Raw genomic sequence first — 19307 nt, forward strand, 5'->3', positions numbered from 1 at the left:
AAGTTTTTTAGTTTTAGTGAATGGAGATTGATATTCGGAAAACTTATTTCATGGTAACTTACATTAATGTTATAACCATGAACAGCATCTCCATTTAGATCTTCATATATTCTAATTCATATTGTTGTTGAACTTCAATAGGAAATGAGGTTGGCATGAGACCCACCTAAGGAAGAAGGGCATCTCATCTCTGATGCAGCAACAGTCAGCCATATAATTTCATATACCAACTAGGCATCCATGAATTTTCTAAAGTGTAATTTTCTAAAGCATTAAATGTACTAGTCACCGACCTCATACAGGGTCAGTATAAAACAAGCACATCGAAATTATACCTTTGCAAAAATCCATCCCTTGTATCTTTTGAAGCATAATACATTATCCTCACATTTAACTTTGTTCTATTCCTTGTAAGTATTTGATGTAGAGTACTGTCTAAAAAGGGTAACTTATATACTGCTTTCTATTGATTTGTGACATTTAATGACATTTGATGTTCAGTAAGTACATTTCTAAAAATTTATGTCTTTCAACTTACTTTCCTTTTGTTATCTCTGATGTTTTCTAAAGTCTATATATAAAAACAAGGTCTTTCCTCATTCATCTGTTTGTAGGTTTTGAATCTAGTACGCGTTTTGGGATTTTTTTTTTTTAATTTCTTTTTATGGAAGTCACACAGAGAGAGAGAGAGAGAGGCAGAGACATAGGCGGAGGGAGAAGCAGGCTTCATGCACCGGAAGCCGGACGTGGGATTCGATCCCGGGTCTCCAGGATCGCGCCCTGGGCCAAAGACAGGTGCCAAACTGCTGCACCACCCAGGGATCCCACATTTTGGGATATTGATTAAGGAGTGAATTCCAGTAATGGAACTGCAACTTTTACACTTTATGGTTTCTATCCTGTATGATAGCTATGATGCTGAGTAATTCCAGGGTTCTATATAGATCCTCTCCGCTATACATTTCTGATCAGGAATCATGGTTTGTCATTGTTGAAAGACCTTGCCACATTCTTTACACATATTTCATTACTCTCTGTTATGAATTACCTAGTGGGGAGTAAGAGTAGAGCAGTACTTACAAATCCTCTAATAGTTGCTTCTTCTGCCACTTCTGCTATTTGTGTACTGTCGTTGGGGACCCGGTAGTTCTGAGAAGAGAGAGCTGAGGAGATGCTGGCACTCTCAATGGCCGAAGAAATACCCAATGAAGGAATCAAGACTGAGAACATTGCTCATAATAATTCAAAGGTGATGGGGCAGGATTGCTTTGTAGTACAGTTAAAGATAAAGAAGCATATACCGCATGAAATAAACTAATGAAAAACTATTGTGAACAGTAAGGTTTGTCAGTGCAATAGGTCACAAGATTTGATGGGCATCCAATAAAGGAAAAAGACACACATGCATAGCTGGAAAATGGAGGTGAAAGATACAACTGATGGGTTCCAGCACCAGAGAGGTGTCTACTAGAAAGGGAACCTGTTACTTGACAACTCTGCTCCTCCAGACCAAGAAGGGTTTCCTCTGTTGTTTCATTTTTTCCTTCCCCATTCATTTATTGGACATAAGATAACTGTGTCTCTGCACAAGCATATGGCTTAAAAAAAAAAAAAAAAACCTAAAAAACCCCCAAAAGGACGAAATGTCCAATGGTACAGTTTGATCAAATCAAGAGGAGATAGGATGAGGGGAAAAGTGGTTCTGTGAAAATACTCTTTTCAATTAATGCTGCGATTATTCAGCTCTTATCTTTACATTCCATGAGTTACTTTGCACTCACAGTGTGACAACAACTATAAAAGAGCGTAACATACCTTGTTAGATTGGATAATTTTTAAGTTTTTCATTTATCATTGTAAAATCAAGGAATACTTATATAATTTTCTTGTATACAGTTTTAGATGTAGGGCAATCTATCTTAAAGAACGGATAAATTACTGTAAAAGAAAAGAATCTTGATCATTTTCCGTTCAAGTCAAATTTCTTGTTGCTTAAAAAGAACTTAATTTTTTTTTCCCCAGAATCCTAAAACTTTGAAGCTTTGCTCTAGTATGACTCCGTTGATAATGAGTAAAGGTTGAAAGGTGATTAAAGGCCTCACCACATTCTTTACATTCGTTAAGGTTTCTCTCTAGTATGAATTCTATGATGAGTAGTAAGGTGTGAGTGCTGGGTAAAGGCTCGACCACATTCTTTACATTGGTAAGGTTTCTCTCCAGTATGAATTCTGTGATGAAGAGTAAGGTTTGACTGGTGGTTAAAGGCCTTGCCACATTCTTTACATTTGTAAGGTTTCTCTCCAGTGTGAATTCTGTGATGTTGAGTAAGATATGAATGCCTTTTAAAGGCCTTGCCACATTCTTTACATTGGTAAGGTTTCTCTTCAGTATGAATTCTGTGATGGTTAGTAAGGCTTGACTGCCGGTTAAAGGCCTTGCCACATTCTTTACATTTGTAAGGTTTCTCTTCAGTATGAATTCTCTGATGGTTAGCAAGGCTTGAATGCCGGTTAAAGGCCTTGCCACATTCTTTACATTTGTAAGGTTTCTCTCCAGTGTGAATTCTGTGATGTAGAGTAAGATATGAATGCTTATTAAAGGCCTTGCCACATTCCTTACATTTGTGAGGTTTCTCACCAGTATGGATTCTGTAATGCTGAGTAAGGGTAGCCTCATGTTTAAAGGCCTTACCACATTCTTTACATTTGTAAGGTTTCTCTTCAGTATGAATTCTGTGATGGTTAGTAAGGCTTGAATGCCGGTTAAAGGCCTTGCCACATTCTTTACATTTGTAAGGTTTCTCTTCAGTATGAATTCCCTGATGGTTAGCAAGGCTTGAATGCCGGTTAAAGGCCTTGCCACATTCTTTACATTTGTAAGGTTTCTCTCCAGTGTGAATTCTGTGATGTAGAGTAAGGTATGAATGCTTATTAAAGGCCTTGCCACATTCTTTACATTTGTAAGGTTTCTCTGCTGTATGAATTCTTTGATGTTGAATAAGATCTGAATGAGTCTTAAAGGCCTTGCCACATTCTTTACATTTGTAAGGTTTCTCTCCAGAATGAATTCTGCGATGAATAATAAGGTGTGAGCAATGGATAAAGGCCTTGCCACATTCTTCACATTTGTAAGGTTTCTCTCCAGTATGGATTCGCCTATGTGTGTTTAGGGATGAGCAGACCTTAAACGTTTTACCACATTCTTCACATTTGTATGGTTCCTCTCCAGTACGCATTACGTGACAATGAGGTAGTACTGAGTCCAAGTCAAGATCTTTGCCACATTCCTTACAAATGTCACTTTTCTCTCCACTAAGGGCTGTCTTATATATACTTAGCCTTGATGCTTGACAAAACATGTTACCAGGTTGATTACACCTGAATGCGTTTTTTCCCACATGAATTCTCTGTTGATCATCAACATTGTAGGACTGGTTAAGAGCACTCTCACATTCATTTTTAGGATTCTCTCCTGTATTCATACTATTATGTATACTAAGGTTAGAGTTTTGATAAAAGACTTCCCCACATTTACTACACTCATGATGGTTCCTTAGAAACTGAGTCCACACACATGGACTAACACTGGAGCCCTGGTTAAATGCTTTCTCAGATTCACTACACTGGGCAACTCTGTCTCCAGTGAACAGGCTCTGGTAATTTTGTAGGATCGACTCCTTAGTGAAACACCTCTCAAATGGATCCTGTTTAGCACTTTGTTCTTCATTTTTAAATCTCTGATGTTTAGAAATATTTGACTGAATAGTCAATCCAATTCTTTTTTCACAAGGGTTCAAATAATTATTTTCAGCCTGGACTAGGTAACTTCCCAGATTTTCCAAACTGTCGTCGTTCCCTAAATATGTAAGTTTGAATATTTGATTTGAGCTTTTGTTTTCAGAAACACACTGCTTTGTGGAAGTAGCAGACGTAAAAAAGGAGGTTACTGAAAATGTTCTATATCCTTCACCATTTTGGCCAGGGAGATTCTTATTATTTGCAGATATCTCAGTATGGTTGTGGCCTTCATGATGTCTTTGATGCCCTTCACTCTCTCCATCATTGTCCCAGTCTGTCATGAAGTGTAAATTCTCAATGGCATTATTTCTTAATCTACCCATTGACACTCTTTGGAAAGAAGCTTCGATGCTTGGCTTTGACAGCAACCTCTGGGTGTCATGAGAAGATATGGCTGAAAGAAATCAAGAAAGAGAAATGTAAAATTATTCCACTTACTACTCTCAGATGAATATGCTGACAACCACTAATAGATAACCTGAAAATCAGACAGAGAACAGCAGCAAGATGGCTCGGAAGGAATCATCAGGACTTTGTTTTTCAATGGACACATAAACTAACACAGAATGTACAGACCACATAGCCTCATAGATAGCGGTAGGACTACAGCTATAGTAGTAGTACTGTAGTACTGTCATGCTATAGTACAAATTATTTTCTTATATCACAAAAAGTCAGGAAAGCCCCGTGAGTCCAAAGTTTGCAAAAGGGAGGAAATTTAAACATAAACAGAAAAGAACAAAAGAGGAAACAGCAAAAATAGGAAAACATAGGGCAGCACGCGTGGCTCAGTGGTTTGGCGTCATCTTCAGCCCAGGGTGTGGTCCTGGACTCGGTATCGAGTCCCACATCTGGCTCTCTGCATGGAATGGAGCCTGCTTCTCCCTTGGCCTCTGTCTGCCTCTCTCTCTCTCTGTCTCTCTGTCTCTCATGAATAAATAAAAACTTTTAAAAAAAAAGGGAAATTATCAACAACAGGAAAAGTTGGTTTTCAGGAAAAATCAACAAAATTGACAGACTTTAAACAAAATCAAGGAAGAATGAAAAAAAGGTAAATTAAAATCAGAAGTGAAGTGACAGCAGACAGTATTAACTGATACCATAAAAACACAACTAATAAGAAGTGACAATGGATAACTATATGCCAAGAAAGAGATACCAAAAATATCTATAAATTTCAAAAAGATGTAAGCTCCCTAGATTTCAGGATTCCAATAAATATTTCATGAAGAAATATTTAAAAAGTCACAATTGATCTACAACTACTAAGTAGATGGAAAAAGTAATTTAAAACTTCCCAACAAAGAAAAGTCTTATTTCAAATGAATTCACTGGATAATTCAGAGATTTAATGTAAAAGTACCTTTTTTTTCTTTAAATATTTTATTCCTTTATTCATGAGAGACACACACAGAGAGAGGCAGAAACACAGGCAGAGGGATAAGCAGGCTTCATGCACAAAGCCTGATGTGGGACTTGATCCAGAGACTCTGGTTTCACGCCCTGAGCCAAAGGCAGACGCACAACCGCAGAGCCACCCAGGAGTCCCATGGAAAAGTATTTCAAATCTCTTCCAACATTTTCAGGGAGTGAAGAGAAGGGAAATTATCAAAATAGTCTCTGTGACTCCAGTGTTACCAGGTTGTCAAAGGCAAAGGAAGACTGTACAAGTATAAGTGCAGACTAAAAAACAAGTGAACGTATAAATAAAAAGCAGAAACAGACACATAAATATCAATTTCATGTTTTTATTTCTTAAGATTATGTTCATTTATTCATGAGAGACACACAGAGAGAGGCAAAGAGAAAGGCTGAGGGAGAAGCAGGCTCCCTGCTGGGCATTGATCCCAGAACCTGGGATCACAACCTGAGTCGAAGGCAGAGGCTCAGTGACTGAGCCACCCAGGTGCCCATCAACTTCATTTTTAAATAAACCCATGGATAATCCCAAGAAGTATAAAAATTCATGTTCCACATATTCCATAGTGGAACAAGCTTGCCTATAACAATTTTCCAATACTAGCAGAAGACAGAGGACTCTCAGATTCAAGTCCAAGGATCTTAGGGTTCATGACACATGAAACAGCACAAATTTCTTGATCACGCTAATTTCACTTGCCAGCTCCAAATCCCCATTTCACACATGTAGATGCTGCATATGCAGTGGGTTTGTGTCACATCGATGAGACCCTGAGCACAGGGAACCCCAATATCTTGAAGGAGCAGAGAGCATATCTTCCTGAACCTTTGCCATAGAAGACGATACCCGTGTTCCTCTACAGTTAACAAATCTGTCCTCCACCTAAGGGTAAGATATTATAACTATATTTCAAAACATTTTAATATTCGCGCTTCAGCGGAAAGCCAATTAAGGATAAACACTTTCAGTGCCTCTACCCTTAACATACAGAGTAACTTAAACCCACAGAATCATTTCCCAACAATATCCACCACTCAGTCTGACCCCAGCATGTCTCCTGACTAATTTTCCCAGGTATGCACCACCTCACCAAACACTCATTAGCCTGACACAGGATCTGGGATAAATCTGTTCAATGTGGGTTGCCTGCGTGGCTCAGTCAGTTCAGTGTCTGACTCTTGATTTTGGCTCATGTCATGATCTCAGGGGTTGTGGGTTCAGGTTCCTCAACAGACTGTGGACTCTGTGCTCAGCATGAAGTCTACTTGAGATTCTCTCCCTCTCCCTCCCACCCCATCCACATACACCTACTCTGTAAAATAAATAAAGTCTTCAAACTTGAAAAAAGCAGTTTACATCAGGAAATATTTTTCAAGGCTGTCATTGGCAGGATACAACGCAGAAGAATCGGGTGACTCTTACCATTCACTTCTGCACTGTTCCTGTGGGCTTGCATTCAACCATGTAGAAAATCCCAGTACTCATGAAGGTCTACCTTAAACTTTTGTAGTGAAATTGCAAGGGACATGTGTGAAGAAACACCTAAACTATGCAGAAGCACCTTAATTTACATGTAGTTGATGACAGTTCTTGAACTTCTAACCCAGGCAGAGCAGGTCCTGGAAACAGTGCAATCATGTGTCATTACAAGAAAATGGCTGAGAATTGGGAAACACATAGGATTTAGGGCAGAGATGTTCCCCACCCATCAACAAGAAATATCCTAAAGAACAACATAAGGGTGCTTGGGTGGCTCAGTCGGTTAAGCCTTAGCTGAGGTCGTGATCCCAGTGTTTTGGGACTGAGCCCCATGTCAGACTCCCTGCTTGGTGGAGAGCCGGCTTCAAACTGTCCCTCTGAGGTTCCTCTTGCTTGTGCTCTCTGTCAAATAAATATATTAAATCTTAAAAAAAAAAAAAAAAAAGAACAGGGCAGCCCGGGTTTAGCGCTGCCTACAGCCGAGGGCTGGAACCTGGAGACACGGGATCAAGTCCCATGTCGGGTGCCCGCATGGAGCCTGCTTCTCACTCTGCCTCTGACTCTGACTCTGCCTCTCTCTCTCCCTGTGTGTGTGTCTGTCATGAATAAATAAATAAAATATTTAAAAAATAAAAACATTAAATTAGGGGATCCCTGGGTGGCGCAGTGGTTTGGCGTCTGCCTTTGTCCCAGTGCGCGATCCCGGAGACCCGCGATCGAGTCTCACATCAGGCTCCCGGTGCATGGAGCCTGCTTCTCCCTCTGCCTGTGTCTCTGCCTCTCTCTCTCTCTCTCTCTCTCTCTCTGTGACTATCATAAATAAATAAAAATTAAAAAAAAGAAGTCTGATAAAAAAACATTAAATTAAAAGAAAAAAGGAGCAATATAGACATGACGAGACTACGTAAATGAAACAGGTGATCACAAGGACAAACGTTCTTTGGGTGGCTCTGAAATGAGGTGAAGATTGGGAGGAAATGTTGATCTTATTATGAATACAGCTGACCTACTGCTTGTGCCTAGAGTGGATGAAAATCATGGAATTGCTGATCCAGATCACAACTCACAACATGGTATCAAGGAATAACAACAATGGTCCATAAAGGAAATGTATCATTTTGATAAGATATCACAACCCTTTTTTTCTTTTTTACGATTTTATTTCTTTATTCATGAGAGACACACACAGAGAGAGAGAGAGAGAGAGAGGCAGAGACACAGGGAGAGGGAGAAGCAGGATCCAGCTGGGATCCCGGCGTGGGACTCAATCCTGGATCCCAGGTTCAAACCCCAGGCTGCAGAGGGCGCTAAACCGCTGCGCCACTGGGGCTGCCCGAAATGACTAATGAAAGCAAATGAAAAGAAACCATAATATAACACTTTCAGAGGATACTTCAATTTGTTATCCTTGTTGAGAAAAAAAGGAAAAATTGAAAACCTCAGTCACTACACAGAGAACAAAGACACTTAATACATCTCTGATTGATATAGTATAGATCATTATGATGCTTTTAGAAAAACAAAGGATTCTATCTCTGTGGTCTTAGTATATGAGAAAATTTCTAAAATGATAAAAACTACCAACCATAAAGTTTGATATGACAAATTGGATTACATTAAGAACTTCTCTGCATCACAAGCTCAAGAGACAGAAATAGAGTGAGAGAAGGAAAAAAGGACCCATTCTCATAATATATATATGGATCTCTAAAGCCTGAAGAAAAAAAATACCAAAACAGAAAAAATAGGCACAATAACCCAGCAGACACTTTGAAAAAGAGATTGTCAAGAGATGAAGAAGAGCCACATCAAAGAGACTAAGAGAGTTTGTGACACTTGCCCACAACAGCAGCTCACCCTCCCTGACACTCGAAGGCCACCCTGTGGAAAAACTCGTACCTCTCCTCAGGAGAGAAAGAAACGACTGACTTGTAGGTTCAGCAATCTGGCTTCTTGGCTGCTGCCTGTGGGACTTGTTTCTGTCACGCATGACATGGAGGCAGAGGGAACGACAGCACCCTCTGGATGCATTGTGGTGGCTGCTCAGATAGAGGGTGAGTGTTCAAACAAGAAAGAGACTACAGAGGTGAAGCAGAGGAAGGAATCATGTTAGGCATCGGACTCTTAATGTCGGTTCAGATCATGGTCATGATCCTTCAGATGGTCTCTGAACTCTGGACTTGAAAACTGTCATCCTTGGGGCACCTGGATGGCTCAGTCGGTTCTGCGTCTGCCTTCAGCTCACATCCTGATCCCAGGGGCCTGGGATTGAGCCCAGGTCAGGCTCCTTGCTCAGGGCGCACTCTACTTCTCCCTCTCCCTCTGGTCCTCCCCTGTGCTATGCTCTCATTGGCTCTTTCTGTCTCTCTCAAAAGAATAGATTAAAAATCTGATGGAAAAATTAAAAGAAAAAGAAAATTGTCATCGTGTAACTAAATACACAAGTAAAACCAAAACCACAACTAACTAATGTAGTGGAAAGTCCGAGTCAAAAGGAAGCACATTGTTATGGAATGACAAAGCCAGAAGAAGACAAAATTTAACCCTAGAAAAACGACATTAAAATAGATGCATTAGGGATCCCTGGGCGGCGCAGCGGTTTGGTGCCTGCCTATGGTCCAGGGTGCGATCCTGGAGACCAGGGTTCCAGTCCCACGTTGGGCTCCCGGTGCATGGAGCCTGCTTCTCCCGCTGCCTATGTCTCTGCCTCTCTCTCTCTCTCTGTGTGACTATCATAAATAAAAATTTAAAACAAAATAAAATAAAATAGATGATTTAAAAATACGGGATATTAAAAATACGGGATCACTGGGTGGCTCAACAGTTTAGTGACAGCCTTCAGGCCAGGGCATGATCCTGGAGTCCCAGAATTGAATGAGTTCCACATCGGGCTCCCTGCATGGAGCCTGCTTCTCCCTCTGCCTGTGTCTCTGCCTCTCTCTCCATCCCTCATGAATAAATAAATAAATAAATAAATAAATAAATAAAATCTTTCAAAAAAAAAAAAAAAACCAAACAGATGCATTTTTCTCAAGGAAAGTTTCTATAAAACGAATTTTAAACTCTATGTATCATAAAAAACAAGCATGAATTATTGGCTGGTTTTCACTGACCACAGTATAAAAAAGAATATTCATTAAATCAATCATTAAAAGCTGTAAGTGAAAATCATACGAACAACCACTTAAAAAGGCATTATACAAATGTATTATTTTAGTAATACATCCCTCCTTGAACAGAGAATTTAAAGCTACAACTGACTCCTTAGAACGAAGGAAATAAACAACATCTTCATTTCTAAATAAACACCAAGAAAGTTGCAAAATATGCTAAAGGCCACTATACATAAAATACATATTTGGAAAAAAAAATACATATTTGGGATTAAATTCAGATACATTCCAAGGAAAGTAGAAGAAAAACCCAATGACTAATTGTCACTGAAGCAAAATTATATTTATGAACAAAAGCTTTCTTTAAAATACAGGAATTATACGAATTATATCTCACTGCTTTTTTTTGTTTTTTTAAGACTTTATCATGTATTTGAGAGAGAAGGAGAGAGAGAGAGAGAGCACAGGAGGGGAAGGGCAAGGAAGAAGCAGACTCCCCACTGAGCAGGGAGCCCAATGGGGAGGGGCTGAGCCCCAGGACTCCAGGATCATGACCTGGGACCAACTGACTGGCCACCCAGACATCCCTCTACCTCACATGCCCATGTCATATCAGAACTTTTGATCTAATAAATAACAGATGAATCTCATATATAACGAAGAAAGTGAAAACACACTTGACAAAATAAAAAGAAATTTCTGTCATACAAGACAAATTCATCCGATGATGCAAGTATTAAGAAAGAAGGTAAAAATTGAGAATTTATTAGAGCCTTCAAGTTCTAAGGTCTAAATGTTCTAGGTCCCCCATGGCATTAATTTAGGTAGGAATTCTAGGATACAAACAGATACATTATATTATTTCACCACTGAGGAATGGAACACACTGTTATATCCTAATTTGAGTTCATACAAAGAAAAAATTAACTTTCAAAGTGAAATAAAGGATTAGATTTTATTATTTTAGGGAGGTGCTTTGTTATCTGATGAAATTACTGTGTGTCAATTTTGTACAATCAAGATTAAAGCCTCCATAACGTTGGAATGCATGAGCCAGAAAACGTGGTATCTGTCTCCAGTGTTCCCAGGATTTCTGCACCAAACCCCAGTATGCCCACCGCTACCCCGACAGGCTTCTCACGACGCAAAACAGAACTTACAAAGGGCTAAGTCTATGGATCCTGAGAAACAGGGAGACTTCCCCAGGACCCTGACAGCAATGGAGAATCTCTCAGATGATGGAGACCCTCCCACTCCCAGGGGAGTCTCCTGGCCCTTCCTGTGGAAGTGATGGACCATCAGTGGAGCTGAAGGAGAATCCTTAGAGAAGCTAAGAGCTTGATAATGGTGGATAGCACATGTCCCTCTGTGACAGGGAGAAAAATATAAACTAGGTTTCTCAAGAGTGTATCCTTTCAAGGAGAACTACTCCCACCACAATTTAAGGTCTCTCTTCCCCCTTCACATGTGGACCGCACCTCTGTCATCTGCCTCATCCATTTCCACTTACCTGGATGGATGGTTACTCTCTTCTTTCTCTTCACGCTCCAAGGCTCCTTCTTTTGCTCCAAAAAGGAGACCAGGTCTGGCTTTGACACAATGAGGCCTGGTTATTAGGAAAAAGGAAAATGGGTATTGCTGGAGATGTTCAATCAAGTATCATGCTCAGTAGAGACCACAGGACAGTGTAAAATTATAGAAAATACCTTCCCAAATGCTACTGACCAACAGCCCCTTTAGAACCAGTAGGAGGGCACACCGGGTGACTCAGTGGTTTGCGCCACCTTCAGCCCAGGGTGAGATTTGGGAGACCTGGGATCCAGTCCCACATCGGGCTCCCTGCATGGAGCCTGCTTCTAACCACCTCCTGTGTCGCTGCCTCTCTCTCTGTGTGTGTCTCTCATCAATAAATAAAATCTTTTAAAAAAAAAGGGAAAAAGAACAAGCAGAAGGAGTTTCAAATATTCAAATCATGGCTTCTACTTCCACGGACTAGATACAATAATAATACATAAAAACTGGAGTTTAAAATTCGGCAGTACCATTTAATGCCTGTCAATGTTTAGTAGTGACATTCATCAATAGAAATGATGATGCTCCTTAAGGAAGGAGAATTAGGGGGGAACCCCTGGTGGCTCAGCAGTTTAGTGCCTGCCTTCAGCCCAGGGCATGATCCTGGAGTCCAGGGATCAAGTCCCACATCGGGCTCCCAGCATGGAGCCTGCTTCTCTCTGCCTCTGCCTATGTCTCTGCCTCTCTCTGTATTGTCTCTCATAAATAAATAAATAACATGTTTTTAAATTTTTTTTAAAAAAAGGAAGCTGAAGCTAGAGCTGAAAAGGAAATATGAAGATTTTTCTCCACATCTACAAATCCCCATTTATTTCCCTTTTTGCATGGATCCGAATTCCAGTCATGCAGAGGAATCTTCTAAGAGTCAGTCTTCAAAGGAAGGAAGAAAACCCAGAGTGTGGTCTGCGAAACCTGGAAGGAGTCATCCTCACCCAAGAAGAGAAGGTTTCCATAGTTCTCTAACATCACATCCCTGTACAGTTCCCGCTGAGTGTGGTTCAGGCATCCCCACTCCTCCTGAGAGAATTCTATGGCCACATCCCTGAACGTCAGCAGTCCCTGCAATAAATACCACAGTTACCAAGTGGCCACAGGCAGAGTTCACAAGGTACCTAAGACGAAAGAGGGAGTTAAATGTCACCAGCTAGATCCCATGATCTGACCCTTACTGCTTATGGGCTTGTACCCTCTTTGTCCCATATTTTTCTTAGCCTCTTCTTTCTACCTTAATCTTTTACTTCAGGCATAGACTCCTGTGATAGAAACAGAAACTACCCAGCAAAAGAGGATAACTCCCCTGTGAAAAAGGTTGGCCCGGGCCAATTTTAGCTTAACCCCTGACTCACAATTATGCAGTTGGACCAAGGAGTGACCCATGGAATGACCAACAGTTGCTTTGAACTCATTATAATACTAAAATCTCCACTCAAGGAGAAGCACAAACCTCATTTATATAACAAAGTACATAGAGAACTGTTATCCTCAGCTTCACATGCCACCTTCTACTTAGCTCTACATAAGATGACAAGGCTCCAATTTCTAAGTATTTACCCTAACCCTAAATAAAAGGAAATCATTCCCTCTGGCTCTGGGAGTCTCTTGCTGGGAAGTTACTCTCTGTGATCTCCGTATTTGCTGCAAGTCAAGTTTCCTTTGTGTGACAACTCGACCTGGTGTAGTTTCTATCTGTGATTCCCCAAGGAGTGAACTCCTTTTAGCAAAGTTATATTAGAACTGGTTCTGGGTAGGTCAGCTTCCTGCTTACGCACTAAGATGATGTTTAACACAGTAATATGCTCTAATGTATTGTCCAACTTTGACATAAGAGGATGGCATATGATTCAGAAAACCATTATGAATACTGTATGTTTATCCAAGATAATTTATAAAATAAAGGTGTTGGGACACCTGGGTGGCTGGGCAGTTGAGCATCTGCCTTTGGCCCAGGGCATGATCCCAGGGTCCCGGGATCAAGTCCCACATGGGGCTCCCTGCATGGAGCCTGCTTCTCCCTCTGCCTGTGTCTCTGCCTCTCTCTCTCTGTGTCTCTCATGAGTAAATAGATAAAATCTTTAAAATAAATAAATAAATAAATAAATAAATAAATAAATAAACAAAGGTGTCAACAGAGGCATAACAAACTCCTGAGTACTGTAATTTATATCATGCGTTATAGGTCGTATCTATTTTTTTTTCAAGATTTTATTTATTTATTTGAGAGAGAGAGAGAGTGCAAACAGGTTGGGAGAGGGAGAAGCAGATTCCTTGTGAAGCAGGGAACCCAAAGTAGGGCTGGATCCCAAGACCCTGAGATCATGACCTGAGCTGAAGGCAGATGTTTAACGACTTCACCACACAGGCACCCAGAGTTGCGTTTACTTCTTAGGTGGAAAATTTTGGTGTGTTACAAATGTACTTATCAAAGTCCAATGTGAATTAGAATTTTATTTTCTTTTTTTAAAATATCTTATTTATTCATGAGGACAGAGAGAGAGAGAGAGAGCGAGAGAGAGAGCGAGAGAGGCAGAGACACAGGCAGAGGGAGAAGCAGGCTCCCTGGAGGGATCCCTATGCCGGACTCCATCCCGGGTCTCCAGGATCACGTTCTGGGCTGAAGGCAGGCGCTAAACCGCCGAGCCACCCAGGGATCCCCCAAACACAATCTTCAAATATAAAAAATAAATAGTTTTGGTGGCTTATTGGAAGCCCCGTTGGAGAGAAGGGAAAGACGGTGATGGGGAGAAGTGTTCTAAGATCGAACCTTGAGTATTGTATTTGAAAAGGTTTTTAAAATAAGTGAAACCACGAGGCAGAAATATCAGAGCTAGAGGAATCAACATTTGCAATCTCCAAATGCAGGGAATTTCAGGCAAAAAAGGCAAAGCGGCCTCTCACCTGGGACACAAGGCTTACCTGAGACCGCGCCATTTCTGCTCCCTTCACCTGGTCCTCTGGCTGCTCTCGCACAAGATCTTCCTGGAGATCAGGAGAATACACCTTTAGAGCCAGCCACAGTCTCTCCACCTATAAACTGCTCCCCTGCAGGCAGGACTTTGAAATGCACAAAAAGCCCAACTTCCTAGTCCTTTGGGCCTGGAGCTGTTGAGAAGCTGTGACCTCCCAGCTGGAACTCAGGAACTGATTTTCCTTCTCTGCTTCCAGGGGCCCTCCCCTCCCCCAGATGCTCACAGATTCAGCTACAGCATAGGTCCCGTGTGCTGTGGCCCTAATCCTCCCTGACTCTGTCGTGGAGACCATTACCTCTCCTAAGGCGCAGCCTGCTCTCAATTCTCAGAAATTAAAAGGAAGCCTTTCTCCTTAACTGTGGCCTCCCTGAGAATCACTTGGAGCACCGACTTAACACTGTTGTTTCCACCATCAATTGACAGAATCAGAGGGGGAAGAACTTTTTTTTTTTTTTTTAAAGATTTTATTTACTTCTTCATGAAAGACACAGAGAGGCAGAGACAGGCAGAGGGAGAAGGAGGCTTCTTGCAGGGACCCCCATGTGGGACTCGATACTGGGACGCTGAGATCACGTCCTGAACCAAAGGCAGACAGACACCCAACTGCTGAGCCACCCAGGCGTCCGGGGATGATCTATTTTGATACTCCAGGAAACACCAGGGGAGGTGACCGGGCAAAGCACCTCAACCCTAGCTGTGTGGTTACCAGATTTAAATCCACACCTTATTCACTGAAAAGAGTTTCTTAAGATTTACACCTTCTCCCTCTTCCTGCTACACAAAGGGAGATACTCTTAGGAAAGGACCTTTCTCTTACAAATGCAAATATCTCTTACTTAAAGAAACGTTGGGCGTCACAGCTTTTCCTGTGTCTTCTGTTGCTTTTTCTTTTTCAAGATTTTATTTATTTATTTGAGAGAGAGAGAGAGAGAGAATGGAAAGGCAGAGCACAAGCAGGCAGAGAGGCAGAGGGTCAGAAGCAGGCTCCTCCTTTACCAGGGAGCCCAACCTGGGACTGAATCCCAGGACCGTGCTTCTCCCTCTGCCTGTGTCTCTGCCTTTCTCTCTCTCTCTCTCTCTCTCTGTCTCTCATGAGGAAATAAATAAATAAATTCTTCTTACAAAATAAAAACTGCCTATAATTTTTTCACCACAAAATGTTTTTTTTTTTAAAATATTTTATTGATTTATCACACACACACACACACAAGAGGCAGAGATGCAGCCCAAGAGAGAAGCAGGCTCCATGCAGGGAGGCCTGTTATAGGACTCGATCCTGGGCATCCTGATTCTCGCTCTGGGCTCAAGGCAGGCGCTCAGCCGCTGAGCCACCCGGGGATCCCCTTCAAAGGTGGATTTATTCAGGAATACAGAGAATTGCAATTAGGAACATACAAGCTGTGGCAAAACCATAGGCAAGTCCAGGGAACAAAGAGAGGCGGGCTTTGTTTGAGGAGACAAGGGTTAAGTTGAGAAGTCTGTTACAGAATAAAAATTATTTCTGGTAAAATGGTTTGAAGGACGGTGGGTTTTCACTGGTGAGGCTGTTGCCTGGGAAGGATAAGAAAAGCATCTCTTCCTTTGGTTGCAATAGTAGGTATAAACCGCTTCCAAGGTCAGCTTGTGTAAGGTCAAGATCTTCCCTTCCTGTTGGAACTGCCATTGACTATGAGCGATAGGGCTTAAGATCTCCCTCTGTGAAAACCTCCTGACTCCATTTTAGTGAGGGTTCCAATTACTAACTTTCAATCAACATTTGATCAATATCTCAACATTTCCGTCACTCTCAGTAGAGGGCAGCAAACATTCTCATCCTCACGTTGATGATGTTGACCTTTTTTTAGATTCCATGTGATTTCATACCAAATTTTTTTTTTTCTGTGTGTGGTTTATTTATGTCAACAAAATATCCTCCATTTAGTGTGGGCCAAGCCCAGACTGCTCCATGATGGACCACTTTGGAGAAAGATGATTTTGATTTAAAAAGCAATCAAATGGGGCAGATTCAGGAAATGTCTTTTTCACGCCCTTCACTGACTAAAACAAATTTAGAGAGAGAACCTATCCCAGGCTGAAAGCTATCACCATATGTAACTACATTATTATATAAACTAAGTTTGAGAAACAGGGAGGACCATAGTTAGGCCTGTTTGAGAAAAGTTCTCAATGGCCTATTGTTTTTGTGGCCTCGATAATATTTGCTTATCAAATATTTCCTCCTTTTCTTCTTCCCTGTGAGTTGAATTTCTTCCCTTGGAGTTCCCAGACTTCAACCTTCTTCTTCTCAAAGACATATATCCTGTACTTTCCAGTCTTTGCAACAACCGTTCTGTGGGGAGTATCCATATGTATGGTTTAAATTTGATTTTCCTGTTTATCTTATGCCAATTTGATTCTTAGTCAATAATGAGAACTTCTTCAGATGTTCTGGTTTATGCTTTTGAATATTTCTCCAATCAATATTTAGCTCCTATTTTATACAACCAATGTTAAGGAAGAAAAAGAAACAGAAAGGCGGTGCCCGGTATCTACATTCTCAGGGAAAATATGAAACACTTAGTACCAACTGTGAGTATTATGAGAAATGACTAAAGTATTATGAGGATTAACTCACTTACATGTTCCTAAGGTCCCAGCAAAATATCATGAGTGTGCACCGAGTAAAAGCTCAATATATACTGCATTAATAAAATATCTATGTTATTTTCCAGATGTAGACTTTCTCAGACTCTAGCTTTGCCGAGCACTCCTGACTACATAAGTCTAACTCACTCCGCTATGCTCTCTAGCTGAAGGCTTGACTCATTGTAGCTTCTTGAGATTTCAACAGACCTCTGATGTGGGGGAAACAAGGAACCCGATGTTCCTGGAAGATCAAGTTTGAGGGTACTAGAAAGTAGCCTTCCCTGATGCCAGCAGGTCTCCTTGAGATCATACCAAGAACGATTAAGCACTGCAGCACTGCTTCCCTGCATGTCAATGCTCACTGCTCCTATGTGCCTTCCCCTGAAAGACTTTCTGCTTAGTCTGATTAATAGAGTGTCTTTGGACATAAATCCACCATGGTCTCCATCTGCCAACCTCCTGATCAAAGCAAATTTTCCCTTCCAACTGTGAAAATGAGTAATGGAATGCCTCACTAAAATGGAGTTGACAAGGAGCTTTTCTGCCCTACTACAGGTAGTCCATTGCAAACCCAGCAGGAAGAGATGGGCTTGATCTTATATGGCCTTGATCTTACTTATAGATACTACTCCTCTATTCCACCTGAAGGAAGAGACACTTATGTTTGAAAAATACTTTCCCTCCTCATGGGCATTTGAACAGAAATGGACTGACTTAACAGGAAGTAATCAAGAACTTCAATGGCCACAACTGCCTTCTTTGATCTTTCCAAAGGAACTTATTTTTTAAAAATTTTATTTATCTAATCATGAGAGACAGGGAGAGACAGAGAGAGACAGAGAGGCAGAGACACAGGCAGAGGGAGAAGCAGGCTCCATGCAGGGAGCCAGGCATGGAACTCGATCCTGGGTCTCCAGGATCACACTCTGGGACAAAAAAGGCGCTAAACCACTGAGGCACCCGTGATGCCCCATCCAAAGGAACTTTTATCAAAGATAAGTTGGACAACCATGGTTCTAAAATTGACAAAATTAAACGGGTTTCCTATTTTAATTGGTGTTTTGAAGGTTTCAAACGCTATCAGGAATGTAATATCGCCTCATGACAATCTCACTTTTTCAAATAAATGAGGTAAGCAGATAATTACAAAGATGAAAAGGGGCTTCTGGGAACTCTTTTTCCTCTCTCCTACCTTGTCAACTGCCTCTAGGCAGTTGCTAATGCTCAGCCCCTGCCTCCAGTGCAATCTTCCTTTCTTCTCTTCCATCCTAATCTCCACTCTCATTCTATCCTTTAGTTTCACCTCCCTTTTCCTTTGAAGCTCCCTCTGCTACCTCGTCCCCTGAATCTGTTAAGAATCTGCCTTCCTTGAGTCTTTTGAGGACCTCAGTGGACCCAATGTCTCTTATTTTTCCTGGAGTAAGGCTGAACGTTGAGCTGAAGTTCCCTTAAGTTCCCTATAGTGACTGAGGATCCCAATAGGTTTGCTCAAGAATGAAACATAGTTATTCAAACTCCCCAAAGTGGTTTCTCAGATTTATATCAATCGGTCTACATGCTTGTTGGTGAGGGCCAGGTCAAACACTGCATGAAACTAGCTCAATGGGAACATCATGAACAGAATCCAAAGCAACAAACCTGTAAGTTTTGGCAAGATGCTACAAAACTTGCTAAAGGCCCCACTAATCAATTATGATGGGTTTCCCAATCCTGTGGATTGGAACAAAATTCAGACTTGTACACAGAAGACCAGTTATTCCCTTTATGATGATTATGATCAAGTTCAATTGTCTTTAAGAAATTTCTAGCCTTTATATGTTGAATCTACTTGTGTACCTTTTAACTCTATATTTTTTTCTTAATTTTTAAAAAGTTTCTATTTATATATTTGACAGAGAGAGAGAGAGAGAGCAAGCAGGGGTAGGGGGAGGGGCAGAGAGAGAGAAGGACAAGCAGACTCCCTGCTGAGCAGGGAGCCCAAGGGAAGGTTGAATACAAGGATGCTGGGATCATGACCTGAGCCAAAGTCAGATGCTTAACTGACTGAGCCCCCCAGGTGCCCCTTAACTCTATGTTTGTTAGTGGAGTGATCCAGGATCTTTCCCTTTTAATTAAAAGCATCAAGATGAAATGGGACATCATGTCCACCTCAGATTTAATTAATTAGACAAACCAGATTGCTCACACCCTGGAGAACTCATCTAGAGGAAAGACCACTAAAAATTTTCATTATTCAACTCCAGCTAATGAATGCCCCTAAACAACAAGGGAAGCCTTGCTTCTGCAATTCCTTCAAGAAACCAGGACATTGGAGAAGAACAGTATTACATATTTA

The 19307-nt window shown here is 41.1% G+C and overlaps 1 protein-coding gene across 1 annotated transcript; it reads right to left on the minus strand.

Annotated features, from left to right (window-relative positions):
• Positions 1-641: 641 nt before the first annotated feature.
• LOC140599066 (uncharacterized) lies at positions 642-12443 on the minus strand. The gene is made up of 3 exons (XM_072759242.1): positions 12314-12443; positions 11320-11415; positions 642-4191 (listed from the first exon to the last, which is right to left on the minus strand). The coding sequence occupies exons 1-3, from the start codon at positions 12345-12347 to the stop codon at positions 2120-2122; spliced, it is 2202 nt and encodes a 733-aa protein (XP_072615343.1). The 5' UTR covers positions 12348-12443; the 3' UTR covers positions 642-2119.
• Between the last annotated feature and the right edge of the window lie 6864 nt (positions 12444-19307).

This window comes from Vulpes vulpes, chromosome 1 (assembly GCF_048418805.1).
Source record: "Vulpes vulpes isolate BD-2025 chromosome 1, VulVul3, whole genome shotgun sequence".
NCBI lineage: Eukaryota > Metazoa > Chordata > Mammalia > Carnivora > Canidae > Vulpes > Vulpes vulpes.

Excerpts from the sequence above, each read along its gene's own strand:
- LOC140599066 (XM_072759242.1), bottom strand. The coding sequence starts at position 12,347 with ATGTTAGAGAACTATGGAAACCTTCTCTTCTTGG. Across the intron at positions 11,416-12,313 it reads TGGAAACCTTCTCTTCTTGG|GCCTCATTGTGTCAAAGCCA; the intron begins GTGAGGATGACT and ends CCTAATAACCAG. Across the intron at positions 4,192-11,319 it reads GAGAGTAACCATCCATCCAG|CCATATCTTCTCATGACACC; the intron begins GTAAGTGGAAAT and ends GATTTCTTTCAG.